The sequence below is a fragment of the Sapajus apella genome, unplaced genomic scaffold (assembly GCF_009761245.1).
Source record: "Sapajus apella isolate SASKATOON/1434 unplaced genomic scaffold, GSC_monkey_1.0 scaffold5, whole genome shotgun sequence".
In the NCBI taxonomy this organism is placed as follows: domain Eukaryota; kingdom Metazoa; phylum Chordata; class Mammalia; order Primates; family Cebidae; genus Sapajus; species Sapajus apella.
In genome coordinates, this window is record NW_022436945.1 from 7,502,996 (window position 1) to 7,526,301 (window position 23,306).

Sequence of the window (23,306 nt, forward strand, 5' to 3'; positions counted from 1 at the left end):
CTTCAGAAATTAATGAATACTGCACTGTTTTGAAATTCAGAAATGATCCTTGGCCATGTAGGAACAAAAAAGACTTTCCCTGAATTTCTTAATGAGCTTGTTTATGAAATTAGTGCAACACAAGTGAACTGTCCCTAAAGCAGTATCTTAAATAAAATAAGTTATTCAAATAACCAGTAAAGATATATGATTCAGCTACCTTTACTGAATAAAAGAATAAAAAGAATAAAAATAGGAAGCTTTAGTAATGTGAAATTAAAAGCAATTAGCAAGTTGTTGATCTAAAACAATGCCAACCAACTGTAAAAGACTGCAGAAACTGACATGGTTTATAATCTTTTGAGACCCTGTTTGCATCTACCTTTTTAAGAACTTACCAATGATCATAATCTTTCTCTTTTTCTATATACTATCAATATCAAATTGATTGCATTAATAGTCCCAACTCTTTACTCATCCTTAAATTTACTTTCTTTGCCCCATAGTTTTGCAGTGTTTTCCCATTCTGCCTTATCCACGTGATTTGCTCTCACCAATAGCACCTTAGCAAGTATGATGGAAGCTGAAGCTTGAGAAAATTGCTTGGGCAAACCTGCTGAGTTAGTGTGAGGGACACATGGACCAGAGATAAATGTCCCACCTGATGGTCAGCTAACACCAGGTCATATGAGGGAGCCCAGCCAAGATCAAATGAACATCCTAGCCTTATCTGCCAATCACAGACTCATGAATGAAATAAAAAATGCTTACTTATTTTAAGCTAATAAGTTTTGGGGTAGCTTGTAAATAGCATTATTGTGGCATAATAAACCATCTCTTTTCAATTGAATCCTCACCACGATGCTTAACGAAGTACAAGGTCTCCCATTCTTTAAAAAACAAATGAAAAACAAGACTTTACTCAATCTTTTTTCTCAAGGTAACAGTTTTATAACTAAATTACTTTAAGGAGTTATCCTATACTTTCTGTCACCATCCTTAGCTCTTCATTCCTTAAGCTATTCCAGTATGGCTTCTGGTGCTTTTACTCCATGAAAATAACACTTACTAAAGCCATGAATGACACTCACATTGATAATTCCAATGAATTTTAGTTTTTGCCCCCTTGGCAGCATTCAATACTATTGACCATTTCTTCTGCTATGAACTTGTGTTTCTCCTAAATACATATGTTGAAGCCCTAACCCTAAAAGTGACTGTAGTTGGGGACAGGACCTTTATGAGGTAATTAATGTCCTAAGAGTGAAGCTCTAATCTGATAAGGTTGGTGTTCTTGTAAGAGGAGGAAGAGAAACCAGAGGTTCCACTCTGCCATGTGAGGACACAGCAAAAAGGGGGCTATTGAAGTCCAAGATCAACCTGCTGGACCTTGATCTTGGACTTCCCAGCCTCCAAAACTTTGAGAAAATAACTTTCTGTGGTTTAAGCCATACAGTCTATGTTATTTTTTTGCGGTAGCCCAAGGAGACTAAAGTACCGTCTTTCATGAAACTCATTGCTTTTGGCTTTTGGGACAAAACACACTTTACTCTTGCCTCTTTCATACCAAGTCATCCTACTTTACTTGGATAATAAAGCTTGGAATTTCTCAAGGATGAGTCCTAGGCTTTCTTTTCTCCTTTATTCTATACACTCTCCTTAGGGCTCCTCAACCCTACTCACAGTTTTAGTTGTCAGTGATATCCTAGATGTCTCAACCCCATCCACAGCTTATGCATTACTTGCTCAGAAAGGATTACCCTGACAGCTCAACCTAAAGTAGCTCCCCCTAGAAACTCCTATCATCCAATTTCATTAACACAATTTATCACTGCTTTATGTTTTCTATTATTGTTTTTCTCTCTTACTAAAATACAGACTGATGAGAATAGAGATCCTTGTTGGTCTTGTTCAGTATTTTATCTGCAGTACTTGGCACATAGGAACTGGACAAATATTTGCTGAAATAATAAATCTGATTTCTACTTCTGGCCATGATGAAGTAATAGGGTAGCAGGGACCAGATCTGTGGCTTACTGCCTGGAGAGTTTTCAGGCTGCATGATAGGGAGAGAACCCCAACAGAACTTGGAAATATTCTTGAGCTGGGGAGAGAGTGACTGGAGTTCACGAAGTCCCAGGTGACTAGAATCTGTGGGTCAGAGTATAGGAGAGAGATGGGGGTAGAGGGAGAAAGGAGTGAGAAAGAGTCAGAGAGAGATCTGCGGAGGATTTTCCTCAGGTCTAAAGATAAATAAATACTGATCAGTGGATAAGTATTTCCCAAGTCTGGAAAAGAATCAATGAAAAGAACCAGGTAATCATTTTCTGAAGGCTCTATAGAACTAGATATAATTGACCTTCTGACACATGGAGCATTTAGTAAAGTCCTCAGGTGGGTACTGGATTGCCTCTATAGTGAGGTTAACTTACTTAGCCCTAGAGCAGGGCTCCTTTTTTTGTGAGATGGAGTCTCGCTCTGTCACTCAGGTTAGAGTGCAGTGGTGTGATCTTGGCTCACTGCAACCTCCGCCTCCTGGGTTCAACCTGCCTCAGCCTTCTGAGGAGCTGAGATTACACATGAGCACCACCACACCTGGCTGATTTTTGCATTTTTAGTAGAGACAGGGTTTCACCATGTTGGCCAGGCTGGTCTTGAACTCCTGACCTCATGATCTGCCTGCCTCGGCCTCCTAAAGTGCTGGAATTACAGGTGCGAGCCACTGCGCCCAGCCCGAGCAGGGCTTCTTAACATCGGCTTCACTGACATTTGGGCAGGTAATTCTTTGTTGTGGGGGGCTGTTCTGGGTATTATAGAGTTTTTAGTAGCATCCTTAGATTTTATCCACTAGATACCAATAGTACCTTCTCAATGTGACAGTACAAAGTGTCTCTGTCCATGACCAAATATCCTCTATGAGGCAAAATCATCCCTAGTTGTGAACTACTGTCTGAGATTAAAGGCTGTTCTGGCTCTGCCCATCAATGCTTAAGACTTGAAATAATCAAAATGTTTCTTAATAAGTGAACAGTGTCCCAGAACAAAGCCCAAGAACACATAACATTGCAAAAATTCCAGTGTACAACAATACAAAATTCACAACATCTGGCATCCCACCAAAAATTACCATGCATGCAAATAAAAGGAAAATATTCATAATGAGGAGAGGAAAATCATTAAAGAATAAAGAAATAACACAGATTGTGAAATTAGTACATGAGGATGTTAATGCAGATATTTTAAATACACTTCTTTAGTTCAAGAAGTTGAAGAATGCGTAAGCATGACATGGATAAATATGGTAGTTATAAGGAATACTGAATTTGAATTTCTAGAGTTGGCATACAATTTATGAAATAAAAACTATCCTAAATGGTATTAATACCAGATTAGACAATGCCAAATAAATTATTAGTGAACTTAAAAACACAGGAAGAGTACTGTGCAGAATGAAAATAAAAAAATAAAAATGAATCGAGTATCAGTGACCTGTGGGATAAAATACATGTGATTTACATTCCAGAAGGAGAGTGAAGAGGGACAGAAGTATATTCAAAGCAACGATGGCTACAAAATGTCCAAGGGTGATTAAAAGCATAAACTGACATATTCAAGGAGTGCAACAAGCTGCAAGCAGAGAAAACATGAAGGCAACCATGCCAAGCCCTTTGCTAATCAAACTGTTGACAACCAGTGATAAACAGAAAATCCTAAAAGCATCTGGCGGAAAAAAGAACATACAAAGGAGCAAATAGAAGAATGACATACCCATCTTCAGAAACTATACAAGCAAGAAGCTAGTAAAACAATATCTGTAAAGTACATACAGTCTCTGGCTTAGGATGATTCAACTTAGAATTTTTCAACTTTTCAGTGGTGTGAAAGTGATAGGCATTTAGCAGAAAACCATGCTTTGAGTACCCATACAACAATTCTGTTTTTCAGTGTCAGTATTCTATAAATTACATGAGATAGCCAACATTTGATTGTAAAGTAGGCTTTGTGTTTAATAGTTTTGCCTAACTGTAGGCTAAGGTAAGTGTTCTGAGGACACTTAAGGTAGGCGAGGCTAGGCTATGATATTCCATAGGTTGTGTATTAAATGCACTTTTGACTTACAGTATTTTCAACTCACAAGGGTTTATCGAGAGGAGCTTGAACTCCATCATAAGTTGAGGAACATTAGTACTAAGAGAAAAATATGGTCAATTTTGAAATCCATATTCAGGAAAAACATTTAAAAAAAGAAATACAGACTTTTCTAGACATACAAAGGCAGAGTGAATTAATCAACAGCAGACCTGCACTACAAGAAAGGAGGTCATTCGGGCAGAATAAAAGATATCAGATAGAAATCTGGATCTGTACATAAGAATGAAGAACACCAGAAATGACAAATTCAGGGAAAAATACTTATTTTCCTATTTTAAAAATATCTGAATAACCATGTAAAGAAAAAATAAGAACAATGTACTGTGAGGTTTATAACATTTACAGAAATAAAAGCACTGCAGATATACGGTTATAACAACTTCAGCAAAGTTTCAGGATTAAAAAAAATCACTGTACAAAAGTCAGTAGCATTTCTATATACCAACAACCATCCAAGCTGAGAACCAAATCAAGAAAGCAACCCCATTCACAGTAGCCACAGAAGAATAAAATTTTCAGGAATTTATTCTTTATTCTTAGGTACAGTTAACCAGAGAGGTGAAAGATCTCTATAAAGAGAATTACAAAACACTGCTCAAAGAAATCAGAGATGACACAAACAAATGGAAAAACATTCCATGATTCTGGATAAGAAAAATCAATATTGTTAAAATGACCAGATTGCCCAAAGACTTTTAGAGATTCAATGCTTTCCTATCAAACTACCAATGACATTCCTATGGAACCAACAAAGAAAGTGAATAGCTAAGACAATTCTAAATCAAAAGAACAAAGCTGAAGGCATCACATTACCTGACTTTGAACTACACTACAAGGCTACTGTAATAGTCCATTTACACGCTGTTGATAAAGACATACCCAAGACTGGGCAATTTACAAAGAAAAGAGGCTTAGTTAACTCACAGTTCCACGTGGCTGGGGAAGCCTCACAATCATGGTGGAAGGTGAAAAGCACACCTCACAGGGTGACAGACAAGAGAAGAGACCTTGCACAGGAAAACTCCCCCTTAGAATAACCATCAGATCTCGTGAGACACTCACTACCACAAGAACAGCCCCAGAAAGACCTGCCCCCATGATTCAGTTACCTCCCACCAACTCCCTCCCACAACATGTAGAAATTCAAGATAAGATTTGGGTGGGGACACAGCCAAACCATATCATTCTGCCCTGCCCTCTCCCAAATCTCATATCCTCACATTTCAAAACCAATCATGTCTTCCCAACAGTCTCCCAGAGACAAGGCAAGTCCCTTCCACCTATAAGCCTGTAAAATCCAAAGCAAGTTAGTTACTTCCTAGATACAATGAGGACACAGGCATTGGGTAAATACAGCCATTCCAAATGGGAGACATTGGCCAAAACAAAGGGGCTACAGGCCCCATGTAATTCGAAAATCCAGCAGGTCAGTAAAATCTTAAGGCTCCAAAATGATCTCCTTTGACTCCATATCTCATATCCAGGTCACGCTGATGTAAGAGATGGGTTACCATGGTGGTCTTGGGCAGCTCTGCCCCTGTGGTTTTGCAGGGTATAGCTGCCCGCTGGCTGCTTTCATGGGATGGTGCTGAGTGTCTGAGGCTTTTCCAGGTGCACAGTGCAAGCTGTTGGTGGAGCTACAATTTTGGGGTCTAGAGGACTATGGCCCTCTTCTCACAGCTCCATTAGGCAGTTTCCCAGTACAGACTCTGTGTGGGGGCTCTAACTCCACATTTCCCTTCTGCACTGCCCCAGCAGATGCTCTCTATGAAGGTCCTGCCCCTGTAGCAATCTTTTGCCTGGGTATCCAGGCATTTCCATACATCTTCTGAAATCTAGGCAGAGGTTCTCAAACCTCAGTTTTTGAGTTCTGTGCACCCACAGGCTCAACACAATTTAGAAGCTGCCAAGGCATTGGGGCTTCTACCCTCTGAAGCAGCAACAGCCTGAGCTGTACCTTGGCCCGTTTTAGCCACAGCTGGAGTGGCTGGGATGCAGGGTACCAAGTCCCTAGACTGCACACACCACAGGGACCCCATGAAATCAATTTCTGCAATTCCTTCTAGGCCTCTGGGTGTGGATGGGAGGAGCTGCTGTGAAGACCTCTGACATGCCCTGGAGACATTTTCCCCACACTCTTGGGGATTAACGTGTGGCTCTTCGTTACTTATGCAAATTTCTTCAGTGGGCTTGAATTTCTCCTCAGAAAATGGGTTTTTCTATCACATTGTGATAAATTTCTATCACAGTGTGCAACTTTTCTGAACTTTCATGCTCTGCTTCCCTTATAAAACTGAATGCCTTTAACAGCACCCAAGTTACATCTTGAATGCTTTGCTGCTTAGAAATTTCTTCTGCCATATGCTCTAAATCATCTCTCTCAAGTACAAAGTTCCATAAATCTCCAGAGCAGGGTCAAAATGCCGCCAGTCTCTTTGCTAAAACATAACAAGAGTCACCTTTACTCCAGTTCCCAACAAGTTCCTTATCTCTATCTGAGATCACCTTAGCCTAGACCTTATTGTCCCTATTGCTATCAGGCTTTTGGTCAAAGCCATTCACCAAGTCTCTAGGAAGTTCCAAACTTTCCTACATTTTCCTATCTTCTTCTGAGCCCTCCAACTGTTCTAACCTCTACCTGTTACCCAGTTCCAAGGTTGCTTCCACATTTTCAGGTATCTTTTCAGCAGCACCCCACTCTTGATACCAATTTACTGTATTATTCCATTTACATGCTGCTGATAAATATGTAACTGAGACTGAGCAATTTACAAAGGAAAGAGGCTTGATGGAGAACCCAGAGTTCTACATGGCTAGGGAAGCCTCACAATCATGGTGGAAGGTCAAAGGTACATCTGGTGGCAGACAGGAGGAGACAGCTTGTGCAGGAAAATCTGCCCTTATAACCATCAGATTTTGTGAGACTTAGTATCATAAGAACAGCATGGTAAAGACCTGCCCCCATGATTCAGTTACCTCCCACTGAGTCCCTCCTACAACACATGGGAATTCAAAATGAGATTTGGGTGGGGACAAAGCCAAGCCATATTAGCTACAGTAACAAAACAGCATGGTACTGGTACAAAAGCAGACACATAGACCAATGGAACAGAAGAGAAAGCTGAGAAATAAAGCTGCACATTTAAAACCATCTGATCCTTGACAAAGTTGGGGAAAACAAGCAATGAAAAAAGAACTCCCTATTCAGTATATGGTGCTGGGATAACTGGCCAGCCATAAACAGAAGATTGAAACTGGATCCCTTTCTTACATCATATACAAAAATCAACTCAAGATGGATTAAAGACTTAAATGTAAAACCTAAAACTATAACAATCCTGGATGATAACCAATGAAATACCATTTTGGACATAGGTCCTGGCAAAGATGTCATGATAAAGATGCCAAAAGTAACTGCAACAAAACGTAAAACAGACAAAAGGGAACCTAATTAAACTAAATTATCAATAGACAACTGACAGAATGGGAGAATATTTGTAAACCATGCATCCAGCAAAGGTCTAATATCCAGAGTTTATTAGATGAACTTATAACAATTAACAAGCAAAACCATATCATTCTGCCTTGGCCCCTCCCAAATCTCATATCCCATGAAAAAGTGGGCAAAGGGGCCAGGCATGGTGGCTCACGCCTGTAATCCCAGCACTTTGGGAGGCTGAGGTGGGCAGATCACCTGAGGTCAGGGGTTTCAGGCAGCCTGGCCAATATCACAAAACCCTGTCTCTACTAAAAATACAATAATTAGACAGGTGTGGTTGTGAGTGCCTGTAATCCCAGCTACTTGGGAGGCTGAGGCAGGAAAATCACCTGAACATGGGAGGTGGAGTTTGCAGTGAGCTGAGATTGTGCCACTGCACTCCAGCCTGGGCAATAGAGTGAGACTCCATCTCAAAAAAAAAAAAAAAAAAAAAAAGAAAGCGGGCAAAGGACATGAACAGACACCTTTCAAAAGAAGATATTCATGCAGCCAACAAGCATATGAAAAAATGCTCCATATCACTAATCATTAGAGAAATGTAAATCAAAACCACAATGAGAGAATGGCTATTAATAAAACACCAGTCAGAATGGCTATTATTAAAAAGTCAAAAAAATAACAGATGCTGGCAAGGTTGTGGAGAAAAGGGAATGCTTATACACTGCTGGTGGAAATGTAAATTAGTTCAACCATTTTGGAAAACTATCATTGGACCCAGTAATCCCATTACTGGGTGTATACTCCAAGAAATATAAATCATTCTACCATAAAAGACACATGCACATTTATCACATTATTCACAATAGCAAAGACCTGGAATCAACCTAAATCCCGTCAATGGTAGAATGGATAAAGAAAATGGGGTACATATAGACAATGGAATACTATGCAGCCATAAAAAGCAATGGGATCATGTCCTTTGCAGCAACATGGATGGAGCTGGAGCCCATAATCCTAAGCAAACTAATGCAGGAACAGAAACTCAAACACTCATAAGCATTCTCACTTATAAATGGGAGTTAAACATTGAGTACACATAGACACAACGAAGAAAACAGAAAGTGGGCCTACCTGAGGGTGGAGGCGGGTAGGACGGAGAGGATCGAAAATCTACCTATTGGGTAGTATGCTTATTACCTGGGTGATGAAATAATTTATACACCAAATCCCCGTGACATACAATTTACCTATATAACAAACTGTACATGTACCCCTGAACCTAAAATAAAAGTAAAAAAAAAAAAAATTCTTGGCCACCCATGAAGTACTATATTATTATTTGAAGGTAGAACTCTAAGATAATGATGTATACTATAAACCCTATGGCAACCACTTTTTTTTTTTTTTTTTTTTTTTTTTTTTTTTTTTTTTTAACAGCGTCTTACTCTGTTCCCCAGCCTGGAGTGCCATGGAATGATCTTGGCTAACTGCAGCCTTTACCTCCCAGACTCAAGTGATCCTCCTGCTTCAGCTCCCCCAGTAGCTGGAGCCACAGGCATGTGCCACTACACGTAGCTAATTTTTGTAAAGACAGAGTTTCACCATGTTGCCCAGGCTGGTCTTGAACTCCCGGGCTCAAGTGACCTTCAAAAGTGGTGGGATTACAGGCATGAGCCACTGTACCTCACCAGCAACCACTTTTTAAAAAGCAAATCAGGAAATTAAAAAAATAATAAAACACACTGTATGATCCAAAAGAAGGAAGGAAAAGATAAAAAAGGGGAGAACAAATAGTAGGTGGGATAAATAGAAAGATGGCTGATTTAAATCCAACCATATTAATGGTCACATTAAATGTAAGTGGTCTACTGAAAAGGCAGAGATTGTCACACTGGGTAAAAGGCAAGCTTCAATTATATATTGTTTAATATAAGAAATCAACTTTAAACATAAAGACACAAATAGGTTAAAAATAAAAGTATGTGAAAAGATATACTATGATAACAATAGTGAAAAGCAAGCTGGAACAACTCTAGTAGTTATGAGATAAATTATATTTTAGAGTAAGGAACATTTTCGGGATTAAAGAGAAGGTTAAATTCATAATGATAAAAAAGCCAATTCATAAAAAGTATCTAGCAATTCTAAATGCATATACACCTACTTATAGAGCTTCAAAATACATGAAGCAAAACCTAATAGACCTGAAAGGATAAACAGAAAAATCCACAATCATGGTTGCAGATTTTGATATCCCCCTCTCAAATACAGACAGAACAAGTAGACTGAAATTCACCAAGATGGAAAAAACTTGAACAGCACTATCAGTCATCTTGCTTAACTAACATTTATAGAACATTTCACTCAGGAGCAGTAAAATATAAATTATTTTCAAGAACACACAGAACATTTACTTAGATTTGCATAGATTCTAAGGGCCATATAATACATCTCAATAAATTCAAAAAACCTGAAGTCACACACAGTATATTAGAATTAAATTAGAAATCAGTACCAGAAAGACATCTGAAAAATCCCTAAATCTTTGGAAACTGAACAACGTTATCTCTATGTAGGGTCCTGCCATGTTGCCCAGGCTGGTCTTAAATTCCTGGGCTCAAGTAATCCTCCCACCTTGGCCTCCCAACGTGTTGGGATTACAGGCGTGAGCCACTGCGCCCAGGCAACATGTCGCTAAATAATCTATGGGCTAAAGAAGAAATCACAAGAGAAATTAGAAAATATTTTGAATTTAATTAAAATGAAAATAGCAGAGCAAAATTTGTGAGATACAGCTGAAGTAGTGTTTAAAGGGAAATTTATAACATTATGTTCATATTAGTAAATAATCTTCCTTCCACCACTGTAACACTTACACTTCTCAAGGTGTAGTTCCTGGACCAGAAGCATAAGCCTAAGTATCACTTGGACCCCACCCCATATCTACTCCATCAAACTCTGTGGGTGGATCCAAACAATCATTTTAACAAGCCTTGCTGAGGACTCTGATGCACACTAAAGTTTGTGAACCACAATGGTCTAAGTGTGGTTAGGTGTCTTGCTCTACACCTTTCTTTACAATGCAACTAGGGAAATCTTCTAGAAAGGAAAATCTGATTATATCTTCCCCATCCACTTCCAATTTAAATCTCTGCTCTAAGTGCAGTGAGGTGCCACTGAAAGCAGACAAACTTCCTGGCACGGCTCATAAGAACTTGTACAGTCTGTTCCTTTACTTCCCAATCCTCCCTACATCTGACATCATCTCTTTCTTTCTCTCTTGACTAGACACACTGGCCATAACTTACACCTCTAACCTGCCAAGAATCACATACCTCAGCATTTTTTTCACATCCACATCTTTCTTCCTACCCTACTGGCTCTCTACCATTTGGCCTAGTTAATTCCTACTCACCCTTCATAGCTTAGCTTAATGGCCCTTTGATCTCTTCCTTCACTTGATAAAATTTCCCAAAATAAATTCCCATAGCACCACATACTGAGAATGTAGCAGATTTGTGTATTTACTCAATGTCTGCCTTTCCAAATAAACTTGAACTATGAGGGTAGGAACCATAATCTGGTTTTGCCCCCCACTATTTTGCATGTGTCTAGCATACTGCCTAGTGTGCAGAAGACCAACACTTTTGAATAAATAAAAAAGAATGTATAGGAAGAGGTTTTTAAAATCTAGCTTTCTATGTCTGCATAACACAGAAACAAAGTAAGAAATAAATGCATTTTCCAGGCTGCCTGGAACGAGGAGAAGGAAAAAGAAGACAAGGTCCAGTTTAAATAAAACAAACACAACCAAGAAAAAAAAAGTGAGCAAGACAAAATCGTTCAGACACCTATTCTTGCCTTTTTTGTTTGTAATTAAACTATAGGTGAATTCACTAGGCTTAAAGTTATGGTAATCACAGAATGCTCAGCTCTGTGACAAGAAAACTGTTACTGCCCAGAAAAAAATGAGAAGAAAATATGGTAGTCAGGAGAGCTGACCTAAGAATTTGGAATTCTTAAGAAATAGAGAAGGAAGGAAAAAGGAGAAAGAGAACATTTAGACCTCGAGGCAGGAATTTATTATGGTGTGAAGCACTGAAAGCAATCTCTAGCAGGTGGTAGCAGCTGGTTAAAGAAGAAAAGGGTGACCCTTGAACTTACCTCAGATAGAGAAAGCAGGTCTGGAGGCTGCAGGGAGAGAATAAAGATTTACAAAACAGAATACAACTGGTGCTCATGGCTCCCCCAGCACCACTCTGCTGAATAAAGACAGATATTGACCCATAAAGATCAAACAAAACAAAACAGCTAACATGTCAAATACATTGTATTGTATTGAGGGAGGGAGTGGGCAAAGGGGAAGAAGTGGATGGGGTGTTGGGGATGAATGAGGTAGAATGACTTTAATATATTTTTTAAAAGCCAACAACTTATTATTCCTTTTTTTCCCAAGCCACACCATATCAAAATTGTAATGATATCAACAGGGTCAGCAAACTTTTTCTGCAAAAGGAAAGGTAGTAAATATTTTAGACTTTGTAGGCTTTATGGTGTCTGTTGCAACTATTCAGTTCAGCCTCTGCAGCACAAAAACAGCAATAGACAATATATGAGTGAATGATCATCGCAGTGTTCTAATAAAACTTTATTTACAAAACAGGCCATAGGCCTCCCAATTTAGAGAACTAAATCTATGTCTGAAAATAGTTCTGTTCTCTACAACCACTAGTATGTTGAATCTGCCAAATTATGTTTCTTACTAATTATGTTGCCAAAGTAAAAACTTGAAATATCTTCTAGATAAATTATTTGAGTTACTTTGTGACTTAAACATCTAACACAATGCCTGGTAAATAAAAAGTATCCAATGTTTGTTAAATAAACAATGGTGTTCTGTGAAAGATATGGGGCAATTAGTAAACAGAATATCCTGAAAATTTAGTAATAGTTGAGAAAGCAATGGAATGTAAAATATTCAAGAAAAATTCTATGAAAAAACATCAAGACAAAGACTGTTTAGCTGTTTTACATTTTAACAAAGTATTATGGCAAAAGTTAGACTCTTTAAAACCTAAACTCTTCTCTTACCCAATTCCTAAGAAAACTACAGGGGAAAAATTCAAATGTAAACAGAATATATCTTTATTAAAAATTCCTCAGGGGGTTGGGTGTAAAAAAATCTTATTTCATTAGAATACTTCAATGGAGTCAAGTCTTAATCGTTTTACTTAAAGTAATAGAGTTATTTTTATCTTGTGTTCAGTGTTCAACATCTGTGTTAAAATGTCATAAGCAAGATCAGAGGAGTATGTATGGTTAGTCTTGGTTTCCGGTAGTTGAACTTTCACACAGGTTTATAACTGATGGCTGATTTTTAACTATGTAAAACCAGAATTCTGAATGGGAAAAATATAAATTCAGTTATTTTTGAGGACAGAGGGTAAAATAGAAGAAGCTGACAAACTTTTTTTTTTTTTCAGTCATCTCAGAATTTGGTTCAAAGTGTCAACTGAATTCCAAATTCTTATGGGAAAATTTAATGTTTTAGGATAAGTACTATTATTATGATAGCTTCAAGTCTATATTAGGTTATTTTAGACTTAAAATTTTACTCAGAGGTGTCCAGAGTCAGCTTATTTATATTGAGATGTTTATCAATTAGGAAAAGGCATATACTTGCTTTGGGAACTCAAAAGACACTGATATTAAAAAGGTCTACATTATTTTCAACAATCACACTCCGTTTTGGGCCATTATCATCTCAAAAATCATCTCCTGCAACTGACCCTTCACACATCACATTTCCTGCCCTGCACCCCCTGAATCTACATTGTGTGCTATTATTAGAAAAGATTCTCCAGAGCTCTACTTTGATCATATAGCTTTTCATTATCCACAGAAGAGATACATTCTTGGCTGGATCTCTTTGTCCTGTTATCCCCACTTGGTGAAACTATTATTAAATCTAAGGGCTCACCTTTCTTCAGGCTTACATTCTGGCAGCTGAGGTAAAACCAGTTGTTCAATCCTGTATTTTTTGAGACAGCTATTTCAAACCTTGTCCATACTCCGCAGTTACCCAACCCTACATATTACTCTTGATTACCTCAATTCATAGAAAATGGACTCTAATATCTCAGCATTCTGCCCACAAATTACCGATTTGCCTTCCCACATACTGTTCCCACTACCCTCTTTTTTTTTTTTTTTTTTTTAAGAGAAAAGTGACCCTTTAGCTAAGACCAATCTCTCTAGCCATGTCCTAGATCTTATACCCAATAATCTACACAGGAGCTTCACTCTATTTCCATTGGTTGCCATCTCATTTCTGTATCTTCAATCTTTTATTCACTATTAGCTTTTTCCCATTAGCATATAAATATATCTCTTTTATACCTATCTTCAACCCCAGCTTAATCTAGCTAACCTTTTTATATTCTCTACATTCATGACCAACTATAGTTTTCTGTGTGAATTTTCTTTCTCTTCCTGCATTTAATTCATCTAGACTTGAATATGACTTGTGCCTCTATTAGTCCACCAAAGCTACTCTTTCCCAAACACTAAGATAAACCCTCGTTGCTATATTCAATGCAACAGTTTCAGGCTTGTCTTAGTTGATTTCCTATAGACAATTTACATTGCCTTCTCCCTTCTTAAAACACATTTCCATTCCCACACTCTCCAGGCTTTCCTCTTACTTCTCAACTACTCTCATTAGTTTCCTTTTGTATATATCTTTCCTTTTCCCTAAATCTTTGGGGCTGGCTCTGACTTCCTAGGCTCTTTCAATCTTACAATGAGTAATCTCTTCCACTCATGATTTCAGTTATTTGTTGATTCACAAATCCTTAGCTCAGGCCTTTTTCTTGGGAAACAGATCTCTATGTTTAGGAAGCATATTGATAACTGCTTCTTAAACATCTTTTCTTGGATATCCCACTAAACACCTCAGATTTCTCATGTCTGAAAGTGAACTCCCAGTTTCTATCTCAGTAGATCTTACTATCATCTACCCAGAAGTTCAAGGGAAAACCTGGATGTTCTCCCTTTATTCTTCTCATCTTTAAGACACTGATTTTACTTTATAGATCTAAAATCGATTCTTTTCAATTACTGCCACTATTAGAGCTTAAAACATTTTTTGTTTCATTATCTGATACTGACCTTACAATACTGGCTATGCTTCCCTCAGCAGCTTCATGGTTTACCATTTTCCTACTCCTTCTGATCCATGATTCCTATTTTATGCCTCAGATCTGAAAAATTACTCAATATTCCACATACGCTTGCTCTTTTTAAAAAATTTTTGAGACACCTAGGTTGGAGCACTGTGGTGCAATCGTGGCTCACTGAAGCCCTGACCTCCCAGGTTCAAACAAGGTGTGGGCCACCACACTGGCTAATTTTGTTTGTTTGTTTTGCAGAGATGGGGTCCCACTATGTTGCCCAGGCTGCTTGCTCTCTTTTTTCATCCAAATTTTCCATGTCGTTTGCATTGCCTGAAACAACTTCTAATACATAGGCATCCTTCAAGCCTCAGCTTAGATGCAAAAATGTAGGAAACCTTGCCTAATTCCCTAAATCTGAGTTCAAGTTCCTTTAATGTGCTCTTACAATTCATCGCTCTCTTTCTGATCACAGGAGTTATCATCCTTCTACTGAAACTGCCTATCCATTTTTCTAATCTTCATGACATGGTAATTTCCATAAGAGCAACAACCATGACTTTAACCATTCTATCCCCTTAAAGATAAAAATCCCACTTAAAAAATGAAATACATTCTATTTATTGAGTAAATGATGTAGGTCTTGTTTTCTCCCTTAGATGGAAGGGAACTATTTGAACCTTTCACAAGGCCTAAGAGCATATTGTAGGCATTCATTAAATACTTGCTGAACTAAGAATAGAATAGGATTGCATTTTACTGCCTCCTTTCCATGTGCCCACTTGATACATACAGCAGTACAAATGTGGTGAAGTATAAATTTAAAACTCATAAATTATATCTGGACAGTTCATCTCAAAATGTACAAAAACAAGATATCAATGATAGAAGCAAAACTTTTCATCAATAGAAATTTCATTACATACATTGCCTTAGAATTTTTTCTAGAAAAGTCCAGTTAAGTCTCTTAATCTCCAGTCACTAATTTATTCTATGAAGAAGAAAAACACAAATGAAACTAATAATGAGTTTTAGCATCATTTCCAAAAAGGCAAAAAGAAGTATGAAATATCAAGAATAATGAGAAAAAATAATACTTTAACATTAAAAATCAGATAAATATAACAAATATTTCTATAAATACTTTATAAAAATAATGTCCTTGATTGACTAAAAAAAAAAAAGAATGTTAAAAAATAAAGAAGGAAAGTTATCAGTGAAAGATAAATAAAACTGTAAGCAGAACAGGAAATAGTACTAGTAATTTTAAAAATGAGAAAGATCAAAAACAGCTCCTCATATGATACTAAAAATTTTAAAACTGCCCAAAAGGATTTTGAAATTAATTTGAAAAAGTAGTAATTAGGCATCTTCCATCTTATTTTTCTAGGATGATCTCATATTTAGTGGGGTGAATAATCACATTAAAATAAGCTTGATATTTATTTCTTAGGAAGATACGATGATTAAGAAGCTTAAAGGACAAAATACGGTTCTGTTGTAAAATGAACTAATGCATTTACTTCTGGCAAGCTGTAAGAGCATGAAATGAGGATGATATAAAGAATTCAAAATGAAGCTTTACATTTTATTCTCCATTCATGACAGTCTTTAAGAAATATGTGTGTATATTTTCAGATGAATTATAACTAAAAAACAAAAGCACTATCAGGTTTTTTGCCTCTCTTTTTCCTAACATGACATTTGATATTTTTAGTTATCCCAAGAACAAGAAACAGAGGTTATTTTTTTCAGTTTTGATTCGTCTTTTATAGTAGGAGAATCTACTTTGGCCAGCCTTTAAAATTTTAATCATTGCATGTTAGATACTTGAAATTTTAATCATTACTTTCTGAAATAGGTTTTAAAGTTATATACTTGAATAACTGAATCTTGGGGGCCATAAAATCATTAACCTATTAAAAATATAGAATTAACTGCTTTTACTATTTTAATATAAGACCTGATGCTACCTATTTTAGCTTTTAAACAAGTTTTAAAAAGAGTAATAAAAATAAAACCAAAACTTCCCCAACTTCCCCCAAAAATACTCCTAAAATATATAACGATGCAACTATATATCTTTAAATTTTCAAATGTAAAATTTCTCTCATGTTAAGCAAGTGATCAATAACTACTTCCATAGTCCTAAATATCCTATGCTGTTGGAAAAGGCTACATTGGCAACTATAGTGTTCCTATCTTATTTTTACTAGGTTTTAGCAGGGCTGCCCAATCTTTTGATTCCCCTGGGCCACACTGGAAGAACTGTCCTGGGCCACACATAAAATACACTGACACTAACAATAGCTGATGAGCCAAGAAGACAAAAACAAAAACAACAAAAAGATTCAAGCAAATCTCATAATGCTTTAAGAAAGTTTACGAATTTGTGTTGGGTCACACTCAAAGCAGTCTTGGGCTGTATGTGGCCCACGGGCTGTGGGTTGGACAAGCTTGTAGGGTCCCTGGGTCTCCCTGAGGCACCAATCTCAGGTCAGTATAATCGAGTAAAGAATGTAATTATTTGCTAAGGTATTCTGGTTTGTATTTTGAATTTGGCATTACCTTAACAGTAACTTGTATATGGTTCTTTCTCTCTTGCTAGGTTATGGATTATCTGTGAAAAAGAATACTCATCTTTATATCTGTGGAAAAGAGCTCAATGCCTAATATCAAAAAACTACTCAACAAGTTTGCTGATTTATTTAAAAAACACTGTTGCTTCAAATAATCAGTCTTAAAGTGAGTTCCAAATGACATAACAACTTAATGGTTGATATGAGATTCATATCCTAAGATAATATGTTGCAGTCTATGAATTTAACAGATAGTCTTTACTTTTTTAAAAACATGGTCTCATAGTTGTTATTGATTTCTCAAGAGAGTAAATATTCATTATAGTGCAGTAATTTTTAGTTACTTGGTTATATTTATCTGTCAAACTGCTTACTGATTTTATTAGATCAAATGCAAAAGAAGATAACATCTACATTATCAAAATAATACATTTTAAAGATCGTCTCTGTTTCTACTACATATATTTTTATTTGTGTGCAATCTTGGACATATTAAGAGGTGGGGAAGCGCACTGGTACATTTAGCAGCACCTAATTTCATGAGTTTCATACTAGGTGCCAAGAAATTAGGTTGTCCAAATATTTTGGAAACAAATTAAAACTGAATCAGCTGTTCCTTTTCTACCTGTTATACTTTACTCAAGGCACCTACAATGAAACTTTAAAATTAAGTAGAGAAGAACTTACCTAGGGATTTTGAAAAATAGTTTGCCATTTGTCCATTGTTGTAAGACTGTCGTTTATGTCTTTTTGTTGACATTTCTGTGGTCTTCCATGGTGGTCTTTTTCTTTTGTTCAAATTGCTAAGAACTTCAGAACTATCAGGATTCTTGTCAAAGTTAACACATTTGCTTAATTTACTATTGTCAAGATGACCAACAAATTCATTGGTTGAAGGACTATTTGCTTTAGCATTTTCTATTTCTTTAGATTGCTTTTTAAAAGAATTTTGCCTAGCAGAATGAGATCTTAAAGTAAAGCACTTTGATTCTTTCGTATGAGTCTGATGATTATTTCCACTGTCAGTAGATTCAGGAGAGTAAATGATTGTATTTAGCTTAAAAGTATTTCTGTGTTCAAGACAGTTGAGCTTCCTCAAAAATATTCTACAGTCTTTTAAGGTTTTTGACCTCCAATTATTAGGACATACATTTTCTAGTTTTGGTCCCTTTTGAAAGTCTTTTTGGCTGCAATCTGTTCCATTCTCTTTTGCTTCTGACTTAAATTTATTCTCGAAACTAGTATGAATTTTGAAGTCAGGCATTGTCACCCTTTGCTGCAAGTCACCCCTGATCTCAGGTGGCAAAACACACTGGTTATCTACTATGCTTTTTCCTTGGAGTGGGATGTCAGCATTTGTTTCTCCCTCAGTCTTATTTGAAAATTGGTTCTGGCAGAAAAATGTTAAGTTTCTCCTTTTAGAGTTCCAGTCAACCGTTCCATGGTTGTGCAGCTTTCCCTCTCTTTTCCATCTTTCATGATGCAACCTCTTAAACTCAGTCCTTTTTAATCTAGCTATTGCTAAATTACTTTTCACATTTAAGAGTGGAGAGTTAGCCACTTTATGCAGTATATGTAACTTCTCTGCTGATTTTGAAGGAGAAGAGAGCGCAAATTTTTTAAAGTGCTTTCTGAAGGGGCTGGCATTAAAGTCAGAATATTTGGTCCCTAATTTGATTCCCCTAGTATTTATTACTTCCAAAGGGTTTCGGGCATTTGCTTTTCTAACTAGTGAAAGAGACTGTGTTTCTGTTGTTTGCATAAACCAAGTACAGAGTTCATTCAAATCATACTTTTTCTGAAACAGCATTTTTACAGGTGAAACTTCAAGTTGTAAAAGACAAGTTTCCAAAGGGCTTTCTACTTTGAAATGATCATTTTCAATGTGTTCTCTTTTTTTATGAACACAATTTTCAGCTTCATCTCCACTCACTTGTACCCAAGCATTTGTTATTTGCTCAAACCTATTGTTTAACTCCTCCAATAAGGAATCATTTGAAGCAGAAGTAGCCCACCACCTGAGCAAAGGGTTTGATGAAATTATAGGGTCCAGGGATACTTCAGAAATGGGTACTAGTTTGTTATCTTCTAAACACTTTTTTGCATTCCTCGAATGTCTGTTTTTTGAGGTATCTTTGTAAGCTATTTTCATCCTTGACTGCCTATGTTTTTCCTTCTGAATTTTATTTTTCTGCAAATGCAGTTTATATGATTTATGGAGCAGAGCACTTCTATATATAAGTGAGCTAGAAGATGCTAATGAATGTAAGAAATGCAGAGATGGTTTTCTATCCCTAATAGAATGTCTCAAAGGTACAGTAGCAATCATACGTTTTGATCCATTCCTAAATATATCAGCTTCAGTGTGTCTTATTTTGTCCATTTTAGTGCACTGTTGGTCACACTTTTCATCAGGCAGATTTTTTCCTAACATACTATCCTGTTCCAAAGGAGGCAAGCAGCTGCTAATACTTACTTCTCTTTCCTGAGGTGAAGTTCTACTAATAGTCACAGATATGCCAGAGATTTTCACTTTTGCTGGTCTACCAGGCTTCCTACTTACTGCCAAAGGTTTCTGATTTGGTCGAATAATGTTCTTGGAAGGCTGAGGTATCACAGATTTGTTCTTGATGGGTCTCACATATTCAAAGCCAGACCCCAAGATCTCACTTTCAGTAGTCAAGCTTGCTACAGCACTTATTCTTTCACCCAAGTCAATTTTGTGTTCACTAATATTTCTGAGACTATTATGCTCAGTTGGAAAATCACCAGCATTATTGTTTAAATACATAATGTTGCTTACGTTTACACTTCCTTCAGAAACATGCCTTTTAGTTCTTCTTGATCTTCCATAAATAACAGTTACTGTAATACTATTTTTATAAATACCTTCTTTTACTTCTGATATGAGAGATTCTGGGCTTTTCCTTCCAGCACTAAAGGACTCATTTTGGCAACTAGTGATGTCTGTTTGATCAATTTTAGGCTTTGGTGGTCTTCCAATTGGTCGCTTAATCTGTTTCACAACTTGGGGTCCTATTTTTTTTGGTCTGCCTGGTTTTCTTTTAAAAGATGAATCAACAGCACTGCTTGAATTGTCCTTCGGTTCTTCTTGTGGCTTATCACTATTTATATCACCTATAAACATTGTAGAGGATCCTACAACTTTTGCATGATTGAATTTGTTTACTTCTCTTTGAAGATTATCAGTATCATAATGATTAGAGTGATAATTTTCAGAGTTCGCATTTGAGATAGCCTCATTTGTTTCTGTTTTTCCTTCAATTACATGATGGGTTGTATGTTTTTCAGAAGGAAGAAGAACATTTGATTGGGAAGTACCAACTGAAGTTAAAGTATATTTGACTCCTTCACTACTTTTAACCTCAGATAAAAACATGAGTTTGATAGGACTAGAATAGTTGGAAAAAGATGAACTTTCAACACCTTCATATTTTGCTTGTACATTTTCAACACTGGAAATCAAGCTACCCATATCTAAAATAGATGTTTTTTTCAGATTTTCAAGTCTTTTGTTACTCAAATCGATTGTAGGCATACAGTGACTATTGATAATATTGCTAGATGCTACCACAGATTTTGATAAGCTCTGTTCTTTACATGTCACTCTATTCAGATTAAGAGTCATATTTCTGTCAGCATTTTGGTCTTTACCATCAATTTCTATCAATTTCCTGGATGTTTTATATCCTTCCGATAATGGCTGATTATTCCAGGATTTTTGGGCTATATTTATTGTATCTTCCAAACGCTCCACAACAACTTGTAAATTAGAATTCATTGCAATTTTGTTTAGGTCTATATTGTGTGAGCTTTCAACGTGAATATTTTTCACTGGGTCTTTTTTTGTTGTGGATTTGGATACCTTTTTGGCTTTAGGGGATTTTTTAAAAACATAATTATTTGTTACATATATAGAATACCACCCTGGCAGCACAATATTTCGTTTAGTTCTGCTCAAAAGTCCAGAAACATCATTTCTCAAAAGAGCATGAGTATTTCCTAATTTTGGATTTTGCCTATGGTTTTGAAAAAAAATTTTTCCATCTGCAGATTTCTCCAGTGGCTTTCTTATGCTCATTTTCTCAGTGGAAGTTGTTTTAAAGCTTTCTGAAAATGCATTAAAAGACAAGTTAGTTTCTAAACTATGAAGAGGTAGTTGCAGTGATTGTAATGCATAATTTGGTGAAAGTGATGTTTCAGCATGATTTTTATCTTGAAGGTTTTTAGAATTTTGTAAAGATGGCCCTTGGTCATGACAAAATTCTCCTTTGTCTGATGCAGATGTCTCATCATTGTGCATCAATTTCCTTGAACTTTTTTCAGTGTATTTTCTTCTTGTAAAATTTTCATCAAGACTAGCAAGTTCTCTTTTTATCTGTAAAGACTGCCTTCTAAACATGGGTGAATCAGAGGAGTTGCGCATTGCAAATAAAGTTTCTTGACGCTTTCGAAATCTTGTCTGAATAATTTTATTTTCTACCTTTTTATCATGTTGACTCAATAATTCCATAAAACTGTAATCACTAGCTTTTGCATTATGCAAGAGAGACGTTATGAAATCTCCCAATTTTAAATCATTATATGTATTACAATCACTGCTAGATAATTTCACAAGGCTTGTCATATCCGTGGTTTCTATTGATTTTAGTTTTTCATTAATGCGATCCATTAAATCTTGAAAAATTACAGCAGTTTCACCTTTTTCATGATTTATAGTAGAATTATTGCTGTCATTTGAGAGTAAAGAATAAGAGTTACTGGATTTTTTAGTTTTAAGTATTTTATCTTCATGATCACCCTTAGTGTTGCTTATTTCTGCTGGTGTGAGAGATGGAGGCTGGTTAACGTTTGCTTCAAGTTTGTTACTTTCTAAGGATGAAATCTCCGAGATGGCATCTTTCAATTTTTCAAATCCTTCAGTTTCTACAGGCGATAATGGTGGGGGTGAGGGACTTCGAGATCTACAGGCATCTTTAAAAGTGACTGAAAGATCACATACTTCCTTTGACAAAGGAGGACTACGAAAAGCTGATTTTGCAGAGTGATTGTTTGGTAACAGTCCAGAACAGCACCTGTGAGAATTATAACTGTCTGCAATTCCTCTATTCACTACTGTCTTAATGTGTTCAACAGTTACAGTTTGGCAAGATAAACAATGTAAATCTTTAATACAGACTGGCAGAGGCTCTAAACCAGGGCTTTGTTTTTCATTTTGTAAACACCCTCTTTCTGCCAGCCTATATTCACAACTACAGAATAGACCATATAAATCATCTTCGATTAAGGGCTTTTGAGATTCTGAAGACACAACACATGATGTATTACAACAGCAAAGAGAAGCAGCGTTCTGCTCTTGGACTAGAAATTTCAACATAGCCAAAACTTGTTGCTGGTGATGTATGCACAAAGATTCCAAAACTTTGCTTAATGCTGATTTTCTTTTTTCCATTTTAGTAGCTTCCTCTGATTTTGCATCAACAGTTGAACTAAAAATAAAAATCAAACAAAAAATGAATTGCAGCAAAAATACCACTATAAGGAGTTACAACTTTAACAGAGTTTGAAAAAAGATATTTTGGTATTGCTGGACTCCTGACTCCTAGAAAGCTGCAATAATGGCATTTTGATTATTGTTTAGCAAAATATATAATGAAGCACTGATGATAATTTATTTCCTACGACAAAGTATAAGTTAAAGCAAAGCCCTATTTTTGCAATATAACAGCTGATGACTATACATATGATTACGTCTATATATTAATAATGTCTGTTTTGAATGTATTAAGAATATTTAATGGAAAGTGCTTCAGAAGGAGTTAAAATTTTTATAAAGTAGTCATTTTATAAGTTATTCTGATACATAATTATCAGTCTACATTAGTGCAAATAAGGAAAATAAAACGTAGGAGTACAATCTTTATTTAAAATAGATTTTTTTTCAAGACAGTGAAAATAATTAAT

At 36.4% G+C, this 23,306-nt stretch overlaps 1 protein-coding gene across 19 annotated transcripts in view; it reads right to left on the reverse strand.

Annotated features, from left to right (window-relative positions):
* LCORL (ligand dependent nuclear receptor corepressor like) overlaps positions 1-23,306 on the reverse strand; it is a 186,990-nt gene that overhangs the window by 12,295 nt on the left and 151,389 nt on the right. For 12 of the 19 annotated variants that reach the window (XM_032273230.1, XM_032273195.1, XM_032273225.1 and 9 more), the window contains 2 exons: positions 18,009-22,831; positions 11,735-11,761 (listed from right to left, as the gene is read on the reverse strand). The exons of 2 other annotated variants lie outside the window; for them this stretch is intronic. In XM_032273230.1, coding sequence (XP_032129121.1) covers positions 11,736-11,761; positions 18,009-22,831 — 4,849 coding nt within the window. In that variant the 3' untranslated portion in view covers position 11,735. Of the gene's footprint in view, positions 1-11,439; positions 11,762-15,906; positions 17,363-18,008; positions 22,832-23,306 lie in introns of those variants that run through there. 5 more of the 19 variants (XM_032273214.1, XM_032273200.1, XM_032273208.1 and 2 more) reach the window with 5 other exon arrangements.